Consider the following 26,425-nt stretch of genomic DNA (forward strand, 5'->3'; position numbering starts at 1 on the left):
TTAAGAAAAGTAATATAACTTTAAAACTAATATGATAAATTTATATAAATGTATTATCTATGGAAAATGCTGTAAACATTAACCAGAAAAAGCTTCTCAAATTTCTCAAATTCATAAATAACCTACTATTACATGTTTATGTGATACATATGAATATATTTATGTACAAACTTAAAAAATATGGAATCATTATATGAATATATTATTATGTTTCTTTATTCCTTATGTGGAACTTTTGGGTTATTTATTCTTATTGCTGAAAATAATATTTTGATCAATTATTTACTTTTACTTCCTCTTTTCTACAAATAGGTGCAAATATAATCACATTATGCAATACTGACAATTTCCTGAAATTTCCTAAGATACATAATTTCTAACTGATACCACTTACTATCTCAATTGGTCCAACAACTTTCCTTCTTACATTGGATGGTGGTTGTTCTTCCATATTTCTGGAAAATAAATATTTAAAATGTGAGGATTACATTTGATATTTTATATAATCACTAAAAAATTAAGTTATTAAAGATATCTCTACATTAGTTAGAGTAAGAACAGATGTCATACAATTTGAGTTTTTTTTTTAAAGTTGTGCTAAAATACACATAACAGAATCTACCATTTCAACTATTTTTTTTCTTTTTGGACCTACCTGGCAATGCTCAGGGATTACTCCTGGCTCTGCACTCAGGAATTACCTCTGGAGATGCTCAGGGGACCATATGGGATGTTGGGGGTTGAACCTGGATAGGCCGAGTGGAAGACAAATGCCCTCCCCACTGGACTATCACTACAGCACCCTTTTTCAACTATTTTTAAGTATGGTCAGTGGTAGTAAGTACGTGCATATTGCTATACTGCCATAGCCACTATCTTTAGAGTATTTTCTTCATCTTGCAAGACCCAAACTCTGTTTCTATTAAACACTAACTTCCACAGCCCTCCTCCTCCAAGCCTCTAGCAACTACCACTTCATTCTCTGTCTTTAGGAACTTGACAAATAAGTAGAATTAGCAAGCATGTTGTCCATTTTATTGGACTTAGCATAATGCCTTCCAGGTTCATCTGTGCTGTAGCTGTTAGAATATTCCTCTTCCCTAAAGTTGCCAATGGACATCTAAATGGCTTCTACTTTGGGGCTACTGTAAATAATGGTGATACTAATGTGGGTATAAAAATATCTCTTCAAGACCATGCTTTCAATTGTTTGGGGTATAGCTAGGGGAGGAATTGCTAGATCTCCTCCTCTTCCTCCTCCTTCACCTCCGCCTTCCTTCTTTACACTGCTGAGGATTGGACCTAGGACCTCATACATGCAAGGAAAGTGTTTTACCACTGAGATACATCCCTGGCTCTTCTATTTTGTTATGTTTTTTCATCATACGGTTGCTTATAGCATGCACAATTTTAAATTCACATAAACCATTCACAAGACTTCCAAATTTTTCATAATGTCACTAACATCTGTTATTTTGTTTTATTTTACTAGTATTATTATTTCCAATAATAATCTTCTTAATGAGTGTTAGATAATGGATTAGAATTTTTAAGCCTTGTAACAAATTGCTCAAGAACTACTGGGAGTTTCAATGAAAGAAATTCTGTTTAATAGACTTTAAATTAAGGTGCTGTGAATTTTGTCTTCCATTAAAATTTAATTTTATAGTTTGCGTATTAAGGAGGTACAAATGAAAATGTTAAGTTTCATCCACTGACTTCAGACAAACCTGTTAAATAACGGTGCTCCCTCACAAACCCTCAAAACACACATGGCCCTAAACAAAGATAAACTGGAGAAGCCCACAGTAAATTTAGTAGGAAAAATATCAAGGAATAATGAATGTTCCACTCTTCTCTTCATCTTTATAATAAGTTCTTCTGTCAGATTTGTAAATGATAAGTCATTTAATTTTATTCCACCAGAAGTTAATAATCTTTTTTTTAATTGGGTCAATTTTCTTGCAAATGATTTTTGACAAAACAGGTTGGATAGTCCCACAATCCCTGTCTCTACTTTGAATAGTTTTCAGAGCTTTGAAATAAAATAAGTTCTCTTCATACATTTTGTTTTATAAAACACGTCTCCTATAAAACTCATGAAAAAGAAGCCCTTCAAAGAAGAGCTCACGCCCGGGGAGGGATTTTCTCTCTCCACCCTGTTTTTCTGCTCGGAAAATGGTGGCGGCGGCATCATCCACATGGCGAGAGCCACCCTCTAAGACTTCTGCCCAGAGGTAGGAACTTTGCAATGTTTTGGCTCATAGGCGATCATGGGAAGGGGATGGTACTGGCACGCCATCGGCCCAGATAAGATCTGGAGCTGCTGCTCGTGAAACAGACCCTCTGCTCCTAAAGACTATGATTCAAGAGGTCTTCTAACCCATTTTGGCACCCAGAGCAGCTTCTTACAGAAATGCATCTACACTGTGGACTGAACTAAAATACCAGAAATTCAAAACCGCGCGGCAGCGACAGCTCATAGAATCTTCATTCTCAGCAATGAAAACAAATTATTAAATGATGCCTTTTCAGCAGGTCTGATTGTTGGGGGAAAATTTCAAACAATAATAGTGAGTTCTCTATTGAAATATTGAATGTATTCAGAGTATAGAGAATAAAATGAAGATCATTAGCTACTTAGGTGGGGGCTGGGTTGGAGGGGGTATATTGGGGTTCTTGGTGTTGGAACATGTGCACTGGTGAAGGGATGGGGTTTCAATCATTTGACTGAGACTTATACCTGAAAGCTTTGTATTTTTTTTCACGATGATTCAATATAATAAAATAAAAATTTAAAAAAAAGAGCAAATAGGAGCGATAGCACAGCTGGTAGGGTGTTCGCCTTGCACGCGGCTGACCTGGGTTCAAGTCCCAGCATCCCATATGGTCCCCTGAGCACCGCCAGGGGTGATTCCTGAGTGCAGAGCCAGGAGTGACCCCTGTGCATCACCAGGTGTGACCCCCCCGAAAAAAAGAGCAAATAAGCTTTCAAAAATATTTTGTATAATGGATAAAACTTCCATGTATGCTATCAGAATTTTGAGTCTTACAGTTACCTACAAAGGTATTTAACATTATTCCCACTTTATTGATAAGAAAATAAAATTTAGAAAAAGTTAGAAAAATTAACCGATTTCCTAAAAGTCATAATGCATAAGTCATATTTCGTATCCACAATATAAGGCATTATGCGATATAACAACAAAAAATAGTTAATAATTCTTGACCTCATAATAGAGAATAAACTGTTATATAAATCTAGGACTTTTGGCCCCAAGCATAGTATTTTTCATTTAGTTTCTTTTTAAAATATCTATTAATAAACTATTTGTTTAAATATCACATTTAAGCACTAATATGTAATTTGCATTGTCTACTATATAACTGCATTATAAAATTAATTATGCAAAAATTAAGAAAAAAACAAAAAATACACAAAGAAGGGCTCAGAGTTGAGAGAGGAGAAGAACACATGGATAAGTAGGTCAGGAGATCCTATATGGTCATTTATACCCCAGCATTAATGAACTAAAGGAACCAAAAGGATCCGTTCTAGTTTGGCCATTTATATACCCAACTTTAACAGAATTACTATAGTAAGAGGAAATAAAATTGATTTTGAACCATTTTCATTTTAAATCTAAATTAAATACAGGTGTGAAAAATACATAGCCATACATACACATAGCCAGGACTGGAGCAATAGCTATAGCGGGTAGGGCATTTGCCTTGCACGTGGCTGACCCAGGTTCGATTCCTCCATCCCTCTTGGAGAATCTGACAAGCTACCGAGAGTATCTCGCCTGCACGGCAGAGCCTGTTAAGCTACCCGTGGCATATTCAATATGCCAAAAACAGTAACAACAAGTTTCACAATGGAGACATTACTGGTGCCTGCTCGAGCATATCGATGAACAACGGGACAACTGTGCTACAGTGCTACATATTTAGTGGAAAAAATAATCAGGATCAAATATTTTATTGAATGTACCACGTATTGATTAATGCAAAAATATTTAAGGAATTTTACACTCTAAATACTGGTGAGCTTCAAGAAATGCAAAGGGAGATGTACAATCTACTAAACCTATAAATGCTGTAACTATCATCAGGTACTTTCCTAAAATGACTTAATTGTAATAACTACTAAGGTGATGCCCAGTAAAATATAAATAGTATTATTATTTTTAAAAGCTGTATGAACATTTTGCTACATTTGTGAAAAGCAAGTATATTAATATATAAATTTATTCATATATGAATATACTTATATTATATTCATATATGAATGTAAATAGTTACAGAACATGTAGAGTTAAAGCAAAGTTTACCTATTTTTCTGAAAAATTTCTTCCATTTTTCCAGTTCTTTCAAAACTTGCCATCTTGTTACAATTTAATTCTTATAAAGTGTTAACAAATATGGCAATATAAAATTTTATTGCTTATTCATAAGAAAACATTCTTTACATTCCTAGCCATTTCTGAAAAATGTTTTCCGCTAAACATTTCATCCTGTCTCCTCACCCCGACCTCAACTAATGTTTCTGGGTATTACTTCAATTATTTAGATTTTGAAACTACCCGTGGCATATTCGATATGAAAAAAACAATAACAAGTCTCACAATGGAGACTTTATTGGTGCCCACTCAAGCAAATTGACGAGCAATGGGATGACAGTGATACAGTGATTTAGATTTTATCATTGAATATATAAATTTTTTATTACTCTGGGCTATACTTATATACTAATAAGAATTCTAGAAATATAATATATGAGAGGAAAAGAGTCAGATTCCATGTATAATGCATGGTTTTGGGGGACTATTCTGCCATTGATTTTACTATAATTGATCAAAACCTTTAAAACTCTCCCATGCTTATTTTCCGCTGTAAAAATCTGATGGAGGAATTTCTGGCAGTCATAAGTTTGAGAGAGATGTTCTCTTTCAGGAAACATGTTAGAATTTCTATTTATACAAATTGCTATTTATTAAAATATAAAATCCTTGAAAAATTGGTTTTCAGGGGCTGGAGAGATAGCACAGCGGGTAGGGCATTTGCCTTGCACGCGGCCGACCTGGGTTCAAATCCCAGCATCCCATATGGTCCCCTGAGCACAGCCAGGGGTAATTCCTGAGTGCAGAGCCAGGAGTAACCCCTGTGCGTTGCCAGGTGTGACCCAAAAAGCAAAAAAAAAAAAAATTGGTTTTCATTAAAACATTAAGCATACTGCCCTTTTTCTTTGAAAGACAATTCAGGATCTTAGCTTGTTTTAAGATTATAATTATCCATAAATATAATTTCATTTCAAATGTGGAGAGGTTTTCTCCCTGCTCTTTTTCTTTGTTGTTACCGGGATGACTGCAGGTCCTATACAATTGGTTGTGGTACTCATCAGATGTGCAACATTTGATTCTGTTTCTTTCTTTTTTCAGTTGTGGCTTGCAGTGGTGGAGTTGCACACTTTAGTTGTTTCTGTGCACCATCCTGATGGTAGTGCCACTGGGATAGTGCCTGGCATGTGAGTTAGTGTCAATGACCAAACACATGTCCTTATAAGTGCAAGTCAGGAGCTGTACTACTGCACCATTCCTGGGCCCTGTCTAGACTTGTTTTTCAATCACTCTTATTTGTTAGGCCATAATACATATTACTTATATGAAAATGATTACAAATGATTTTGATTTAAACTCTACAGTGGAGTCATTACTTAAACATTTCATAAGCATCTGAAAATTCAATGCTTCTAGATAGTAAGCTTTGTCATAATGAAACAAGTGTGAACTAATTAGAAATATTTTTAGCACCTGAGAAAGGAGACGTGCTACATACAGATAAGATGTTTTCTTTCTTTTTCAGAAATCAATGACCCTCACAGAAAAAGATCATATAGGACATTTTCACAATTGCTATGCTTACTTTATAGCATCTGTGGTAATTACTACAAGTAAAATCAAAGTACTGATCATTTGTAGTTTATAGAAACTAATAAAAATATAGTAAGTATATAATAAAAAGCATAAAGTAATGAAAATAAAACACCTGAGACTCACCTTAGTAAGCTCATGATCTGTTCAATTGCACCAAATTCTTGTGTGGCTTCTTTTTTAACAAATAACCAATGACACTTTCACAACTGCCTTACCAAGCTTATTTTCTCACTGCACTGTACTATCTGATTACAATAGTGAATGCCAGATAAAGCACACTATGTTCTTCATGTCATATTGCACTTGGATAACAAGGGGAGCAAAGAAAATCCATTAAGCCACTGCCACCACTCTATACACATGCTTTTTTTAAAAGATCTGTAGAGCCTATATACTCAGTATCCACTGTCAAATCTCAATAATTTTTTACATAAAAAATATTCTGTGTAATTTTATTAGAGAAATGCAAATCAAAACAACAATAAAATATCACCTTAAACCAGTGAAATATTCATAAAGAATGAAAACAACCAGTGTTAGTATGGATGTTGGACGGAAAAGAACCCTTATCTACACTGGTGGGAATATCAGTTAGCTAAATCTTTAATATGTCAGCTAAGAGATTTTTTTTTTGTAATAAAATTTCACTTTATTAAAGAAGAGAGAAAAATTTAAAACATATCAGTAAGAGAAAAAATATATAAACAAGAAAGTCAAGCAAATAGTAGTTTTCTCATTAACTAAAACAGATTCTAGAAAACAAAACAAAATCATAATCCTCAATGTGCAGTGAACTACAACTATCAAATTAAAATGCTATTCCCACATAAACAAACCATCAAAAATGAGATCGAAAAAGAGGGACATTGTTTTATAATAAAAACTAAGTGTTTACTAGTTACAAACTTTCAGCTAAGAGATTTTTATAAAAATAAAACTATATTTCCTTCTCTTGAGGAACTCACATTTCTTGCCTTTTTTCTGTATAATATCAAACTCAATATCCTTAGTTTTCTTCTGTATGTCACAGTCTGAATACTAGAGTGGTACCAAGAGGACCAGCATCAGCAGTACCTGGGAGTTCAATAGAAATGCATATTTAATTAATATATTTTGAATTGCGACGAAAGTATACATAACATAAAATTTCCTTTTCAACTGTTTAAGTCACAATTCAGTAACATTATATCTATCTATATCTATACACTATCTATCTATATCTCACCAATATAGAGAATTTTATCATCCTAAATGGAAACTTCATACCTATCAAACACATTTCATATTCTTTCCTTCCCTCCATTTCTGGTAAGGAAGATTCCTTTTCTGTTACTATGAATTTTCCATAGTGGTTTACTCCTGCTGTAGTATGTTGTCGAAATTTATTATTTTTAAAGGCCAATGCTGGTCCAGTTGTGTGCATGTGTATGTTGTACTTTATTCTTTCCTTTGTTGATGAACATTTGGATTGTTTCCAACTTTTGCTACTCAAAATACATTCACATGCCAAAGTAAGAATTTCTGTTTGACAATATGGACAGTTCTTCAAAAACTAGAAATTGAGCTTCCATATGACCCTGCAATACCACAGTAGAAATGACATCTCTACCTATATGTTAATTGCAGCACTGTTCACAATAGCCAAAACCTGGAGACAACCCAAGTACCCTAGAACAGATGACTTGTTAAAGAAACTTTGGTACATCTACACAACGCAATACTATGCAGCTGTTAGGAGAGATGAAGTCATGAAATTTGCCTATAAATGGATGGACATGGAGAGTATCATGCTAAGTGAAATGAGTCAAAAAAAGAGGGACAAACATAGAAGGACTGTACTCATTGTGGAGTATAGAATAACATAACATGAGACTGACACCCAAGAACAGTAGATACAAGGGCCAGGAGGATTGCCCCAAAGCTGGAAGCCTGCTTCATGAGTGGAGGGGAGAAGGCAGATGGAATAGAGAAGGGATCACTAAGAAAATGATGGCTGGAGGAATCAGTTGGGATGGAAGATGCATGCTGAAAGTAGATAATGGACCAAACATGATGACATCTCAGTGTCTGTGTTGCAAGCCATAATTCCCCAAAGCAGAGAGAGAGTATAGGGAATATTGTCTGCCATGGAGGCAGGGGAAAGGTGGGAAAGGGGAAGTATACAAGGGATATTGGTGATGGGGAATGTGCATTGGTAGAGGGATGGTGTTTGATCATTGTGTGATTATAACCCAACATGAAAGCTTGTAACTATCTCACAGTGATTCAATAAAACATTTAAAAAATAATTTCTGTTTGAATCCTTGTTTTCAATTCATTTTTTATTTTGCCTTGCTTTATTTGGGGGCCACACCCAGTGGTGCACAAGGTTTGCTCCTGGCTGTGTACTCAGGGATCACTTCTGGTGGGCTTAGGGTGCTGAGGATTGCACCGGGATCAACCACGAACAAGGCAAATGCCCTATCCACTGAACTATCACTCTATCCCAATTCTTCCGGGCATGTATTCAGAATTAGAAATTATGGATTACATAACAATTCTATATTTCTCTTTTGGAGGAATGTCACAATTTTTTCATAGTGGCAGTGCTATTAGCAACGAGGGTTGGACAATATTTCATTTTTTTTAAACTTTGCTTTAAGAATGCTGAAGAATTTCAAGGTTTCAAGGATTCCAATTCTTGGAACAAGGATTCCACTTACCCTCTTCAAATGTTCACCAACACTTGTATTTTTCTGACTTATTGCTAATAATAGTCCTACTCAGCATATAATGGTAAATTACTGTGCTATTGAATTGCGTTTCCCTAATGGCTATGGGGCTGGAGTGATAACACAGTGGGTAGGGCATTTGCCTTGCACACGGCCGACCCGGGTTCAATTCCCAGCATCCCATAGGGTCCCCTGAGCACCACCAGGGGTAATTCCTGAGTGCAGAGCCAGGAATAACCCCTGTGCATTGCCAGGTGTGACCCAAAAAGTTAAAAAAAAAAAAAGACTAATGGCTAGTGATATAAAGCATTGTCAAATGAGTTAATTTGACATTTGTATGTCATTCTAAAGAGATGCTTATTTGAGCTTGTTGCCCACTAAAAAGTGGCCGTCATTTTTCTTTGGTAGATGTATTAGAGTTTCATTACATTTTGGATATTAGGCCATTTGGATTATTAGATGTAGAATTGTAAAATACTCTTCTATTCTTAGATTATCTTTCAGTTTCTGGATAGTGTCCTTTGATACACAAAATTTAAATTCCTGAAGAAAACTTACATAAGATTTTGCTGTTGTTCAGAGTTTTGGTCTCAAAATAATAAAATCACCATCAAAGTTGAGTCAAAAAATCAACTTTTATTTTATTTTTTCTCCTAAACTTTGACAGTTTTTGCACCTGCATTTAGGTCCTTTTTCCAATTAACTAATATCTTATATGGTATAAAATAAAGGTTTAGTTTTTATTTTTTCTTGATCACAATTAGCATAAAGAAAGTCACTGATTAATTTTTCAACCCCACATATGAGATCATGTGATACAGATTTTTCTCTGACTGATTTATCTACTTTAGATTAATGCCCTCAAGTTTCATTCATGCTGTCACAAATACTAAACTTTCATTTTTGCTGAAAAATATGCTTTTTTATAGACTTATGCCATATTTTCTTTATTTATTCACCCATTGATGGGTATTTGGGTGTTTCCACATGTTGGCTATTATAAACAATGCTGTAATGAGAATGGGGAATGTAACTGTCTAATATAGCAATTTCAATTTTTCTGGATCATATGGTAGTTCTATTTGTAAAATCATGAAAAACTATACTGTTTCTTCTAATTTTTATATAAGAACATGTTTTATATTTATTTAATACATTTTACACCTATTAGGTAAATTTAATGTGTATAATGTGTTCTTTGATACATTAATATATATCTCTGTAGTTATACTTATTTTTTCATATAATTATACCATATTGCTGTTGATATTCACCACACTATGTTTTAGAGTAATTATGGATTATGTGGTAATATTTGCAAGTTGTTCCCTTCAATATAAACAACATCTTACCTCCCTAGAGTAAACAATTTCTTACCTCCCTATAGTAAAATTCACAATTCTACTATATTTATTTATTTGGGTCACACCTGTGAGTGCCTGGGGAGCCAAGTGCCTTATCTGCTATACTACTTCTACAGCCTCAACTTTGCTACTTAAAAAATGTAACTTATTTTTATTGCACATATGTGACATAATAATTTATCTTTTTTGTCTTTTAAAAATTTCAGAAATGCAGAATTTTCCATCATATCATAGTATTAATAAACAATATTAGTATTTTAATAAGATTTTCCCAGGTGGAATGTACATGTATATATGTGTGTGTCTGTGCACATATATGTATACACATATGTGCACACACATACATATACATATACATATATAATTTTGATACATATGTGTATATGTACACATATGTACACACATACATATACATATGCATATGCATATATAATTTTGATACATAGTTCCTTTGGGGAAGTCTAATACATCTAGCAATATAGAAAATTATTTGAATATTACTCACAATGTCTATTCTAGTATCTGAAAAGAACATTATGATCTCAAATGATTTCACCCTACAAAGGAGAACCCTACCTAGGGTTAGTCCTTGGAGGATAGTTATAATTTCAAGAAGTGGATATGTGTGGTGGAGGACAAGAACAAAATTTCACGAATGCAAAGGTAAATTACTTTATAATAGAAGAATGATATCAGCATGGTTAGAACAGACAGTTCATGCAGAAAGAGATAAGATTGCTGAAATCAGTGATCCTTTTAAAAGTGGAATTCTGATAATTTTATGAGAATAAGAGAGATCTATATCTGATACAATTAGCATAATGCCATGGGTAGAATGAAGGACTTGGGAGAAAAGGGTACTTAGTTAGAATAATTAAGGTATAACTTGGCAGTTATAAAAAAAGACATTGAAAAATATTATTTTCTCACAGTTTAGGTAATTTGGTTACAAAAGTGTTAATGGTTTTTTTAAAAAAAATTTTATTAGTGAAACACCATGTGGTATAGACGTAAACTTAGAAACTTTCATGCTTGTGTTTCAGTTGTACAATGATCGAGTACCCATCCCTCCACCAGTACCCATTCTCCACCACAAATGATCCCAGTGTCCCTCCCACAACCCCCACTATATCCAGCTCCCCACCCCGCCTCTGTGGCAGGGCATTCCCTTTTGCTCTCTGTCTCCTTTTGGGTGTTGTGGTCTGCAATAGAGGTATTTAGTGACCATCGTGTTCAGTCTATAGTCTACTTTCAGCATGCATCTCCCATCCCGAGCAGATCCTCCAGATCCCCTTTACTTGGTGTTCCCTTCTCTATTAGGGCTTCCCTTTCCCCCAGCATATGCAGCCAGCTTCCAAGCATTGGAGCAAACCTCCTGGTACTTATCTCCACTACTCTTTGGTGTTAGTTGTAGGATATCATTGGTTTGTCCTTTCTCCCTTGCCACAAAGAGTTTAGGGTTACCTGGTAATAATCTCTAAACATTTTAAGACAACATTGATATCTCCTGTTCCCCTTGCCACAGGAAGCTTAGGTTTATCACAGTGCTCCCGAGGCACTTCCATTCCACTGCGTTTATCTGTAAACTCCTCTCCATGCTTTCTTCCCCAACCGGTCTACCACCTTTCCCCACTAATCTGACTCTGTTAACTTGTAAGGTCAGATTCCTCAAAAATCTATGATTTTATATGTATGAGTGAAATATTGTCTTTCTCCTCTCTTTATGTCTTTTGAATAGTTTAGTTTAAAGCAATGTCTTTTTTGTATGGATAAAGGAAGACAGTCAATATTATGCTTTTATTACTTGGGACTTAATTGGCTTTGAATATTATTCATTTCCAGGCATCTGTTTTCTTGACTTAAGCTTCAGTTGGCCTTAGTTCCTAGCACCTCAAAAGCAGAGTCCCGACAAGGGACTGAAAGGACCCAGGGCAAGCTGTGAGCTACCCTGGCATCGATATGGGTCAGGTCAAAACACCAGGATTCCTAACTATAAGTTAAGAGCTTGATCATGGACAAATGCTGTCATGATCCAAAAGCAACGACGAGACTAGGACCCTGCTAGGGATAGGAAAGACTAATCTGGCCTGAGCACTGTAGTCTGAGATTGAGATGACCGCAGGAGAGCAATTCTATAAGATTAATGTATCTCTTACTATGTCCATATAAAATGATTAATATTATGAATGCTCATATGTTAGTTGGATGAGGAGAGGAGAAACACACCCATGGGATTCTGCTCTTGGGTGGGTGTCCTGCTGAAAGAGAATATGTCCTAGGAGAAGCATCCCCTGAGGGAAAGAACTTTACCTCTATTGATTGTGACCACACCTATATGTAAGCCCCAACCCCTCATGCTTGGGAATTTAACTAGGTTGAAAGAGTGGACTGACGGCTGGTTCAAGTGCCAGATTTGGAGAAGCCAGATCAAGATCCAGACCCAGAGCAAGAAGAATGAAGTAGCATGGAGGAGGAAGAAGCAGGAGGAGAATCAGAGGAGATGGGAATGGAATAAACTGCAACTGAGACCAACCACCCTGGTCCTCATTCCTTCCTTTGCCTCCTCATTGCCATTACCTCCCTGGGTGGGGAAGCAGCTCGAGACTACCAAATGCAGGCAGCGGGAGAGATAGAGTGCCACTGCCCTGTGCCTCCTTTTTTGTGTTTACACAGTTAGTCTCCCATTCTGTTACTTTATATTCCATAGATGCGTGCAATCTTTTTTTTATCTGTCCCTCTCTCTCTGACTCATTTCACTTAGCATGATACTTTCCATATTGATCCACTTGTATGCAAATTTCATGACTTCATCTTTTCTAACAGCTACATAGTATTCCATTGTGTAGCTGTACCAGAGTTTTTTTTTAACCAGTCATCTGTTCTTGGGCACTCGGGTGTTTTCCAGATTTTGGCTATTGTAAACAATGTTGCAATAAACATACAAGTGCAGATGTAATTTCAACTGTACTTTTTGCCTCTCCAGGATATCTTCCCAGAAGTGTATTGCTGGGTCAAATGAGAGCTCAATTTCTAATTTTTTGAGAAGCATCCATACTGTTTTCCAAAAGTGCTGAACCAGTCGGCATTCCCATCAGCAGTGAAGGAGGGTCCCTTTCTCCCCGCATCCACGCAAACACCGGTTGCTTTCATTCTTTTGGATGTGTGCCAGTCTTTGTGGTATGAGGTGATATCTCATAGTTGTTTTGATCAGCATCTCCCTAATGATTAGTGATGAGGAGCATTTTTCATGTGCCTTTTGGCCATTCATATTTTTTCCTTGAGAAAGTTTCTGTTCATTTAATCGCCCCATTTTCTGATGGTATTGGATGTTTCTTCTTGTAGAGTAAAACCAGTGCCTTATATATCCTTGATATCAACCACTTATCAGATGGATATTGAATGAATATCTTTTCCCAATCTGTAGATTGTCTTTGTATTTTGGTCACTGTATCTTTTGAGGTGCAGAAGTTTCTTAGTTTAATGTAGTCCATTTGCTTATGTATATGTTTCTACTTGGTTGGTCAGTGGCATGTCATCACTGAAGATACCTTTAGCTTCAATATTGTGGAGAGTTTTGCTGACCTTGTCTTCAATGTACCAATGGATTCTGGTCTGGTGTTGAGATCTTTAATCCATTTTGATCTGACTTTTGTGCATGGTGTTAGGTCGAGGTCTAAGATCAGGGACAATACAAGGTTGCCACTCTCACCACTTCTGTTCTATATAGTACTGGAAGTAATTGCAATAGCAGTTAGGCAAGAAAAAGATATTAAGGAGATCCAGATAGGAAAGGAAGAAATCAAGCTCTCACTATTTGCTGATGATATGATATGATATGATATGATATGATATGATATGATATGATAATATGATACTATATCTAGAGAACCCTAAATCCTCTACCAAGAAATTTGCACAGTAAAGTTGCAGGCTATAAAATGAATACCCAAAAGTCCATGGCTTTCCTATATGCAAATAATGAGACAGAGGAAAGTGACATGAAAAAAGCAATCAAAGCAATCCTGTTCACAATTATGCCACAAAAAATCAAGTACCTCAGAATCAGCTTAACTAAGTAGGTAAAAGACCTGTACAAAGAAAGCTCCAAAACGCTGCTCCAAGAAATAAAAGAGAACACAAGGAAATGAAAACATATCCCCTGCTCATGGATTGGGAAAATTAACATTGTCAAAATGGCAATACTGCCCAAAGCATTATACAGATTCAATACAATCCTTATAAGGATACCCATGACATTCTTCAAAGAAATTGATCAAATGCTCCTGAAATTCATATGTAACAACAAACCCCAAGACTAGCTAAAGCAATTCTTGGGGAAAAGAAGATGGGAGACATCACCTTCCCCAACTTCAAACTCTACTACAAAGCAGTAACAGTTAAAACAGCATGGTATTGTAACAAAGGCAGAGCTGCAGACCAATGAAACAGGGTGGAATATCCTTACACACAACCTCAAATGTATGAAAATCTAATCTTTGATAAGGGAGCATGTAATCTTTGATAAGAAATGTAAAGTGGAGCAAGGAAAGCCTCTTTAACAAATGTTGCTGGCATAGCTGGACAACCACATGCAAAAAGTATTAATGTTTATGCTTTTGATGTAGTTACTATTTCTTTATCATATCCAAGCTGCCCAGGACTTTCATCACTGTTCTTATATAACATCTAAGTCAGCCTCTTTACTTCTCTCTTCAGTGCTTTTGTAATAAATGGCAAAGTGTTTGTCAAATCAAAAGTCACCTGATATTGTTTTATTTCTTGTTTTATTTCTTCATATACCAAAAGAGTGAGGCCAACCAGTTTTTTCACTTCTCTCTGACATGTTTTGCTTAACATGCCCTCCAGTTCCATCCAAGTTGTAGCAAACTACAAGATTTCATCTCTTCTCATAGCTGCATATTTCAGTGTGTATATATCTACCATTAATTCTTTATTCATTGACCCATAATTGTACATATGGTTGTTTCCATAACTTGTTTATAACAGTGCTGTAATTAAATGTGTACATATATATTTTTGAGTTAATTTTTGCATATGCCAAGATGCAATAATTGGGTAATAAAGAGGCTCTATTCTGTTTTTTAAAAAAATTTCATGTAAATTTATTAAGTTGCAAGCCTATTCTAGGACTCCTATAGATTCCTCCCTACCCCACGGAAGCAGTTCATTGTCACATATGTATTACATCCCAATAAGTAGAAAGCCAGGATTCTCCCCTTTTCTGGGTTTTTGGTATAGCTTCCTTATGACCTAGATATTGCCTGAGATTGTCAGTACCATGAAACTAACCTGATGTGATGGGAAAAGCTGCTTCTGTCATTTTTCTAGATTTCTGATGCATATCCAACCTGGGACTGAATATTCCACACTTGTTTAACCAGCTGGTGGTACTGATAGTGATTTTTCTAGTTCTGTGATCATCAGTGATCTTTATTTATTTATTATTTTTGTCCCCCTCCACCCATGCACTTTATTTAAACACTGTGGTTTACAAAGTTGTTCATGATTTGTTACAGGCATCCATTATTCCAATACCAATTTCACTACCACTGTCAGCTTCCCTCCATCATTGTCTCCCTTTCCCCAACCACTCCTCAAGCCTGACTTAGTACCAGGCCCACAATAATTTATTTTATATTACTAGCCACCAAATGGCTAATGGAATGATCAAGAAGTACTTCAGTAAAAGAAAATTTGTGAAAATTGTATTTCACAAAAGGGACACTAACTTCTTATCTGAAAGTTTACTAAGCTGTTATTGCAAGTTAAGCCTTCTGTATTAATGTTTTTGTTAGTCAAGATCAGTTGGCTTCTATGTTACCTTACCATTCGATCTGGTGCGCTCCTACTGGGATGTTAGCATTGTGGAATTTGAGATGTTGCTCCAGAAAATTCAGAATATTTAGCTGAGCACTCTGGCCAGAGGCAGAGTGGCAGCTGTTGGGATATGAATGTGGCTGCTGAGGCATTGGTAGGGTGGGAATTTGGTCCACCTCCTTCCTGAGATTGCCCCAGAGGTCCCATCCTGGATTTGGTATCTGAGAAATTTTTGTGGCTAGTTGATCTCTTTTGAGATTTATTTAGGAGTCTCTGGAATAGGGCCAGTAGATCAGCTTTTATGGTGGTGGCAGTGGGACATGAGTGTGGCTGTCAGAGCTTCCAGAAGTATGAGGACGTTGGGGAAGATCACACACTCCAACAGAGAAGGTCCAGTTTACAGCCAAAATAAAGCTCAGTGTAGCACTGCACTGTCTTCAGCACTGTTGTTCATCGATTTCTCGAGTGGGCACCAGTAACATCTCCATTGTGAGACTTGCTGTTACTGTTTTTGGAATATTGAATACACCTGGGTAGCTTGCCAGGTTCTGCTGTGCGGACAGGATACTCTTGGTAATTTGCCGGGCTTTCTGAGAGGGACAGAGGAATCAAATCTGGGTTGGCCAAGTGCAAGGCAAATGCCCTACCCGCTGTGCTATCGCTCTAGCCCCAAACTCAGTGTACCTGAAATTTTTGGCAGGTTAGCCAAATTTTTTTTAAACTTGTAAACATTATTTTTATTTTATCTTTAATTTTTTAAGTTAATATTGATTTTTATTTTCCAATTATTTATTTTTTTAATTAGTGAGTCACCATGAAGGTACAGTAACAGATTTACATATTTTCATACTTGTGTTTCCCTCATACAATGTTCTAGCACCCCTCCCTCTACCAGTGTCCATTCCCCACCACCAGTGAACCCAGTATCCTTCCCACTTCCCAATCCCATCCCCCCCCCCCGCAGCCCCCCTGCCTCTGTGGCAGGGCATTCCCTTTAGTTCTCTCTCTTTCCTTTTGGGTGTTGTGGTCCGCAATAGGGGTATTGAGTAGGTTAAGCCAAAATTTTTGTGGAGCTCAGGTGTGAGGTCGTGGAGTCTGGCTGGATGCATGGACCTGATCTTTTTGACAGGTTTTGCCAAAATTTTTGTGGAGCTCAGTTGATAGTTAGTGGAGTCTTGCTGGAGGTCTGGTCACAGCTATTGGGGTGTGAATGCAGCTGCCCAGTTTTGGTAAGAACTTGGCTTGTCCCCTCCCAAGATTGCCCCAGAGGTCTCAGTCAGGGAAGTCCTATTTTGCTGAGCAGTCTCCAAACTTTTCCATAGAAGCAAAACCAAATGACAGTCCTTCTGACAGTTGAAAGAGCGTTCAATTTTCATCACATATATATGCATATATGTATGTATATGAATATATATATGCCACTCTCACTGGTGTGAGGTGATCTCATTGCTCTTTTGTTTTACATTTTTTACTTTTTTATGTTTTCCTGATATTAAATGATATTGAATACTTTTTAATATGACTTCTGGCCTGCCATGTTCTATTTGGAGAAGTGTCTGTTTAACTCCTCTTCCCATTTTTTGACAAGGGTATTGTTTTCCACTTGTTGAGTTTTATATTTCATGGATACTACCACTTTAACTGTTGCATTGCTGTATAAATGTTCCCTTCCATTCAGTAGGAATTTCCTTTTATTTTATAATCCCCTTAATTATTTTAATTTTGGGGAAGGTTGTATGACACTTGACTATGATTAGGTTTTACTCCTAGTAATGCTCAGGGGACCGTGTACAATATTGTGTATCAAACCAGGATCAGTCACATGCAAGGCAAGTCTTTAGCTCCTGAATTGCCTTGCAGTTAAAATCCCCATGTGAAGAGATAGTACAGTAGCTAAGACAATATTTTCAAAACAAAATGAAAACAGCATGTTGTCCTTGTTTCATTTTACCACTTTTGTGCAAGTGAACCCTATCAATTACCACAAGATGTCAGTGTAACTATTTTGTAAAAAAAAAAAAAAAAAAAAAAAAAGTAAAATCAGGCATAACTACCCAAATGGTGAAATAAAAGACTTCACTCTTTTGCACACATTCTGTCTCTCTAAGAACACTGATTAAGATACTTACAGATGAGAGAATACTTTTGTGGAATTCCAGGAGTCCATCAGAAATGTTTCAGCACCCTGTTGGCATACAAACAAATTATTTCAAGACGAGGATATTAAAAAGAATAAAAGAAAAATTTCATTTTTATAGCCATGTGGGGACGTTGTGAAAAAGATCTTTTCCTTACTCAGAATACTGAGTGTGGGCCAGAGTGATAGTGCAGTGGATAGGGCATTTGCCTTGCACATGGTGGATCCAGGTTCAATCCTTGGCATCCCATATAGTTCCCAACACACTGTCAGGAGTAATTCCTGAGTGCAGAGTCAAGAACCCCCGAGCACTGCTGGGTGTGGCCCAAAAGAGCAAAAAAATGAATACTGAGTGTGCTGATACTAGGGTAGGGAGTGTCAAATCAACATGTTCTACACCTTAAATGTACACAATGTCAATGATCTCAATAAAATATTGAAGTCAATAAAATAAAAAATTTGTTTTAATGTTACTAGTAAAAAAGGTACTTTAGTTGGATAAAGATTTTTTAAAAAATTGTACAGTATTCAAAAGTATGAAATAGAAATAAATCCGTATTTTAATTAAATTTTTATAGTTATTAAACATGAAAATTCATCATCATGCTAAACAAAGTCAATATAATAAGCCAAATGTAAAGTTTTGGTGCTGGGGAACAAACTCAGAGCCTCACACATTCAAAACATACACTTTATCACTGAAGCTTTTACCTAACTTAACTTTAAAATATTTGTTTTTTTTTTCCTTTTTGCTTTTTGGATCACACCCGTCTATGCTCAGAGGTTACTCCTGGCTCTGCACTCAGGAATTACTCCTGGTGGTGTTTGGGGACCATATGGGGTGCTTGGATTTGAACCCAGGTCGGCCGTGTGCAAGGCAAACGCCCTACCACTGTGCTATTGCTCCAGCTCCAACTTTAAGAAGTTTGAACCTGACTTCCTGTGCAGGAAAAAAATTCTATTGGCAATTATTCACAATTTATGAGAAAGAATTAAGAGATCATCAGTTTGAGATCTTAAACATCCCGATGGATCAAAAGCTCCAAATAACATATAATTCTCAGACATAACAAAATATATAAAAACTATGGAGAAAAAAATACTGTGTGAAAATATCTCAGTGTTTCACTTTTCTAGAACAAGCTTACCTAAAGATGCTGTATAGTGACTATAAAAGTCATTAGTATTTGTCAGCATTGACTATTATGGTTTTTCATAGACATGTTAAACTAAAATTTTCATCATCACTTTCAATAAAAATTTAGAGTTTTTTTTAATTTCTGGAAGTACATTTGAAGTTTTTATATCCAGAAAATACTAATTTTATCATTCAGCCTTCAGTGCTGGGACAAAGTATATATAAGTACTATATACATGTTTTGTATATAGGTATTTAAATATATATAACCACCTTTTAATAATATGAGAGCTTTGAGCAATAGAAAGTTTTTTAACCAAAGTCTTCGTGAGAAAGTTGCTTTTAATTATGCTATGGTCTTGCTTCTGTTTAAAGACCACAGCTTCAACCAAATTCTCAGTAGGCTTTGCCTACCACATTTCCCCTGAATTCTAACCCTTGTACCTCTAAAATCCGTGGGAATAGAGTAGTCAGTTTATTTTGGTGTGAGCCTAAGTGAATGCTTTTAAGTGACTCTTTAAAGAAGCTCGTTTAAAACCCTCCCACTCTGAAAGTGTTCTGCCAAAACTAACTTGAAGCCACAAAAGATTTAGGGTTGGTTCCAAATTGGAACCTGTAAGAACTTTGTGGGACTTAACTCAGCAAAACTTCCATCTTTAAGAGAAACTCAGAATACTAGAAATGAGAATTCAAAGTACTTTTCCAGACCCAAGAGCATTTGGGATAAAACCACGGGAAGTCTACAAGGGAATTCCCCAAGTGAAAATCTTTCTTTCAAGTCAAATGAAAAGATCACAGAGATCTCTAGAGAAGAGACAAGGTCTTGGTCAGGCCAGAAATCTGACCTTGCTTTGGCATCATTTTATGTTTTGGCCTAGTGACATAATCTCTTCATGCTTATTTTTTTCCTAGTGAAGTAAAAAGTTATACTGACGAATTATTTTCCATTAGCTATCTGTAAATTAGGAGAAAATTTTTTGCTTTACTTTAAAGAAAAGACCCCACACATTAATAGGACTTATAATATGTTCTAGTAGGTGGTTTCTTTCATGCTAGCTTCTATTTTGAGAATCCATATGTATATGATGTTATTGAATCACTGCTTTATTAGTAACATTTTAAAAAGAGGCTAAATTAAGGGTTAGAGGACTAAAATAAAATTATGAATTTAACACAAGTATTAGAGTGCAGAATCAAGTTTGTCTCCTGTGAAACCTAGCTCTTAACCATATACTACCATTCTGTCAATTTGAAACTCATCATCAGTTCTAAAATTTATAGGACACTAATTCAGAAGCATACTAATTTCTTGATTTTGATTTGTTTTGTTTTGTTCTGTTACAGTGCCAGTGACCAAACCCAGTGCATCACATGCAAAGCAAGCATTATACCATTGAATTCTAGCTCCAGGTCTAATTCTTTGATTTTAAAAATCAAAGGAAACTTATACCCTCGCAGTTGCTTTGAGGTTTGTTTCTATTGAGTCTGTGAGTAAACAATCATGATGGCAGACTCTCGTTGAATTCATTTTTAAAATCTTTTCCTTTCTTTTCTTTATATTTTATGAAGTTGTTCACAATAATTTATTACATTTAATATTCCAACACAAATCCCACCACCATAACACCTTCCCACCATCATGTTTTGAATGTTTCTACCCTGATCCCATATCCGACGCCTAAGCAGGATTTAAATAATTTATAAAAAGATGTTCATCACCTCTTATTATAGTACAAATACTAGCCAAAACTGCAAGGATCTCATCACACCTATGAGAATGGTTCTAAAAATAAAAATCATCTTGGGCTGGGAGATAGTACAGTGGTTATGAATAATCCACTAAAAATAACCCAAAAAGTTTCCTTAGAGGAAAGTGGGTTAAGGTTGTTATATTTCATTTTGGAGCCATTTAAACGTTTGTATAATAGATAAGTGGCATATTGTTAAAGGTAGGGCCTTATATATAATTTTTCCTCCCCAAGATTGGTTTGCCTTCTATTTTACACCCATCAAATGTGGTGTGCTACTCTTGGTAAATCAGGGGTGTAGAGAATGAGATGTCACTCCAGAAATTCTAAAATTTTAAATATGGTTACACAGTTGAGGTTAATTAATTATTTTTCTAACTGGATGGTGACTTTGGGGTCTGGAGGCATCTCTGTGACATGTCACTCTGTGTTGCTTTCCTCTGAGAGATTTATTTGTGCATCTCTGGATCATGGCCATTAATGAGCTAATGTGTCAACATGTCATAGAGATGTCTCTGGATCCTGTGACAGACTGTCTCATTTGGGGCAACCCAGAAGAAGGCAGGTGAGTTCCCCTCTTTGCCCCAACAGAGCCCTAGCAGCCAAAAACCTCCAGAATTCAATCACCACCATGCTCATGGCCAATCTCCACAGGCTCGGCTGAGCCTCAACCATGAGTGAATCTGCTGAAAAACCCAGCTGTGTGATACTTGTTACTGAAATCTCCAGGCTTACACGGAGTCGCGGATGGGTGACTTGCCCCCATCACCCTGCGTTTCAAATCCGCATGCTAATTATGAGGACATGATGAAAAAATGCAAGTTTAAAAGGAAACTGCATAGCAATTTCCTTGCAAATGTAAGGCATTTATGGGTTGTACTTTTGCACCCCTATCCTTTATTTCTATCTACCAGGTCCTTACTCTATGCTAGTACTAGCTAGTATTCTTTGCCAGGTACTGGGCTAAATGGATTACATATAATTACCTGCTCATTTCTCAACATAATTCTCTGAAGAGGTATTCTAATCCCAGTTTATAGATGAGGCAATTAAAATTCAGTATTTATATGCATTTATTAAATTGTTATTCTTGGGACATATGCATTACAATATAGGATTCTTGATAAAAATGCAACATTTTGATCCTACTATTCACATTAATAAATCTAAATTCCTAGGGCATATCCTTTAAATTTGAGGGAAACTCTATATGTAATTTTATTCACATTAGAGTTTGAAAGTTTGATTGCACAAATTAGTGAATGCTCCGGCTTTATAGTTGGTTTTATGTATGAAGAATTAAAAATCTGGGGCTAGAGCCATAGTACAGCAGGCAAGTACATTTGCCTTGCTTGTGGCCACCTGGGTTTGATCACTGGTATCCCATATGATCCCCCAAACACTGCCAGGAGTAATTCCCAAGTGCAGAACCAGGCATAACCTCTGAGCACCACAAGGTATGGTCCAAACACACACACACACAAATCTTGTTTATTGTAGTTTAGGTAACATGGTTGCAATAATTTTAACATTAATAGTTTTTGATATACAAAAATCACTACACCTTCGCCATGACCAAAATTCCTAAGATAACTGTACCACTGTCATCTCACTTATTTGCCTCTTATGTTTCTACTAACCCCACTACTTGGTAATCCATTTATAATGAAAGAACTGGAGTATTTTTTTATCATTCAAATTATCTATTGCCTTGAGTTTTGTTTCCCTGTATACTGGAGATGAGTGAGATTGTTGGGTTATTTGTCCTTTTCTCTATGATTTATGTTGTCTAACACTATGCCTTCCATCCAAGTTGCAGAAAACCTCAAAATTCATCTTTCCTTATAGCTGCATATTTCAATGTGTACATATACAAAAGCTATTTTGGGGAGGGGGAGCATACTCAGATGTGCTCAAGGCTTACTCCTGGTTCTATGCTCAGGGATCACTTTTGGCCATGCTCGGTGTTCAGTGGATCATATGTGGTGCCAGGGATTAAACTGGGACCAGCCACATGAAGGTAAGTGCCTTAATCCCTTTGCCATCTCTGTGGCTAAAGTATCAGTACTTTCTTACCCATACATCTAATTTTGGATATTTGGACTGTTCTATATTCTGGTTGTGCTTAGAATTGTAATGAACATAGGGTTGCATATATCTTTTCAAGTTAATGTTTTTGATGACAAATGTAATTGCTGGATTACATGGAACCCAGCTTATTAATAGTTCCTCTGTAAATAGACTCCTGTTTTCTTAAGCAGTCTCCGTACTGTTTTCACAGGAGCTAAGCCAGATGACATTCCCAACAGCAGTGAATGAGTGTTCTTTTTTCATCACATCCCACCAACAGTGGCTGCTTCCAAACTTTTCTTTCTTTTGTACCACAACCGGTGTTGTTCAGGGCTAATTTCTGGTTCTGTGCTGAGGTGGCCTTGGTTGATCACATAGAGTGGTGGGGATATAACCCATAGGCATTTGCCATATGCAAGATGAGCACTCTACCTGTCTGTCTTTCTGACCTGTTTCCAGTCTTTTAAATATATGCCATTCTCACTGGTGTGAGGTGGTATCTCATTGTCATTTTGATTTGTATTTCCCTAATAAGTGATGATGAACACTTTTGATATGCCTACTAGCCAGTCTCTTTCAGAAAGTGTTTGTTCATCTCTATATTTCTTGATGGGTTTATTTGTTGTTGAGCCACTTAGGAGGCACCCACCACTCCACCAAAAAGGTATAGCTCCTCAACTCCATTCTCATAATCATCAGTAAAAATAAAAAGTAAAATTTGCCACAAGTTTGATTTTTTCTGGTCAAGAAAACATCAACCAATCACTTGTGGGCCATCTTCTTGTTAATAGTTCCTCTGTAAATAAATAAATCACTGCATGGAAATGAACATTAGGCACATTGTAGAAGCAATGCTGTTTCATTTTGAATTTTAAAAGGTTTCTGAAATAATTTTCAATCCACAGAGGGAAAATTATTTTTCATTAGATGACTCAACTATTTTATTCATATCAAAAACAGATTATAGCAACTGCTGTAAACCACAAATCCAACTTCATGAACTATGATTATTACTGTTTCTCAAAAAAGAAAATAGAACTGATTCATGACAAGATAATTTCAGAGATTAAATTCTCTTCTTAAAGTCTCACTTAAAAATAAAAATGTATTTTAAGAAAACAAAAAAATAAAAAGAAAAAAACGTCTAAATATTATTAAAATTAGATCAATAATATAGCTACTAAAAGAAACACTCCAACTAAATTGTTAATATGATTGGGAAAGTTGAAAAAAACATCCAGAATTTAATCCAGTATAGCCAGACACACAATATGGATGTCACTGCCATGAAAGTAATTTACATTTACACTTTCTAGAAATACAGGAATGCAGTTCCACATGATACTATTCAGGAAAGCACCAGGATTGGTTGGGAAGCAGGGGAAGTCATTGACTAGAGTCTTTAATATGGATTCCATAGGAAAAATGAGACAAAATAGAATAAGTGGGACTAGAATTGGTTAGTGTGAATAATTTATTAGACTCTAGGTTTAGGTCTGTCTAGCTGACTGAAGTTGGGATATTAGATCATGAAGTTTAGTGTTTTCTATGTATGTGGTTGAAGTTCTGGATTGATTGTTTTATATATGAAAGAATACTCCAGGATAAATTTGTTTGCTAACTGTAGAAATTAGCTAACCCTGGAGTAGTCAGTCCATTCAGGACCAGTAAAGCATCAACAAGTCAATAATTTTAAAACCCTATTAATTTTCTAATAGTTTTAAAACTTTATTAAGACAAATGATTTCAATCTTTGTGATCCTTGATTTCTGCATTTGCTTAATGCTATTTTTTTAGATTAGTAACAAGAGATAACTACAAGAATATACAGTGACACGTTAATGATTATATTTGTCTTTTCCCTTTACTTTTCAGTCACAGTTCTCTAGATGAGCAAACCTTTATTATGATGCTTTTATCAACAAATAAGTCAATAACTGTTTTTCCCTTGTAAAAATCAGTTAACTCAATTTGTAATTATATAGAGATACAAATAATTGATATAATTTATATAATTATTTGTATTTCATGTAAGAGTAAAAATTGGTTAACTTTTGAAACAAGTTCTTTAATCTTTAGGTTCAGATAAATTCAAGAGTCAGGTGATATTTTGTAACAAAAAATAAATATATTTAAAAAGGGTGATTGTGATTCACATTTTTCCCACAAGGGGGCCACACAAGTCAGTACTTCATAGTGTTATGATCAATTTCTTAGCAAACTTACTCCTAGTAATTTGCTTTAATTGCCACAAACCTAGGCTATCATGGCAACTATTGAAGAAGCTATTTTAAAATTTTCAGTATTCTCCAGTTGTTAACCCTTTTTATTATCCAAGTTTTAAGAATACACAGTTGGTTATAATTCCTATTTCATTTTCAGAGATTGAAATTAGCTATTGTAAACTTTTATACTTAGGCATGTGAAATCAAGAAAGGTCAGGCAATATTAATAAGGAGTAAAGTTAGTTGCTGACAATCTGGAATAAAGAAACAAGAGTTTAGGGCTTTTTAAATATCATATGGAAACATGAGGATAATTTAATTATTAAAGTGTAAGAAATAGTAATAGTTATCATTGTATATCACAAGAGATAATTTTATTGTACGTGATCCTATTTTATTCTCCCCAAGGTCACCTAGTAAGGTATATGAAATCCTTGTTATTTGGGGAAATTTAGCCCTGGATGTTACTGTACTATAATTAGTATGTGACTTTAATAGGAAGAATTAGTGTGTGATATCAAGTTCCTTTAAAACTAAAATCTAGGGGGCTGGAGTGATAGAACAGCGGGTAGGGCATTTGCTTTGCACTCAGCCAACCTGGGTTCGATTTCCAGCATCCCATATGGTCCCCTGAGCACCGCCAGGGGTAATTCCTGAGTGCAGAGCCAGGAGTGACCCCTGAGCATTGCCAGGTGTGACCCAAAAAGCAAAAAAGCAAAAAAAAAAAAAAAAAAAAAAAAACACTAAAATCTACAAGTTTTCTTCCATCCCATATTTTCTTTCTCCTGCTGGACTCCTGAATGAGTTTCTACTCTGGCCATTATATTTATCATGTTCTATTTATTCCCAATTATATTTTTGTTTCCAAAATAAATATAGAAACATATAAACCTTGATCTTTATAGCACTGCAGCACTGTCACTGCTCATCGATTTGCTAGAGTGGGTACCAGTAACGTCTCCATTGTGAGACTTTTTGCTACTGTTTTTGGCATATTGAATACACTATGGGTAGCTTGCCAGGCTCTGCCACGCAGGTGGGATACTCTCCGTAGCTTGCCGGGCTTGAACCTGAGTTGGCCAGGTACAAGGCAAAGCCTTACCCGCTGTGCTATCGCTCCAGCCCAATGATCTGTATTAGAAAGCAGAGAATTTTAAATGCATCACATAACAACCACAAAGCTTCGTAGGTCTTCTTATCGGAAAAGAAAGTTGTAGTTTGTAAGGAGTATGTGTGGAGACCCCTTAACAACAGTTTG

General features: G+C 35.9%; 1 protein-coding gene across 1 annotated transcript in view; it reads right to left on the reverse strand.

Annotated features, from left to right (window-relative positions):
- The window catches only part of ABCB5 (ATP binding cassette subfamily B member 5), a 115,304-nt gene extending 110,917 nt beyond the window's left edge, over positions 1-4,387 (reverse strand). The window contains exons 1-2 of the mRNA XM_004604094.2: positions 4,335-4,387; positions 395-455 (exon numbers count right to left, since the gene is read on the reverse strand). Coding sequence (XP_004604151.2) covers positions 395-455; positions 4,335-4,387 — 114 coding nt within the window. The remainder of the gene's footprint in view (positions 1-394; positions 456-4,334) is intronic.
- Between the last annotated feature and the right edge of the window lie 22,038 nt (positions 4,388-26,425).

Source organism: Sorex araneus, chromosome 1 (assembly GCF_027595985.1).
Source record: "Sorex araneus isolate mSorAra2 chromosome 1, mSorAra2.pri, whole genome shotgun sequence".
NCBI classification, from domain to species: Eukaryota; Metazoa; Chordata; class Mammalia; order Eulipotyphla; family Soricidae; genus Sorex; species Sorex araneus.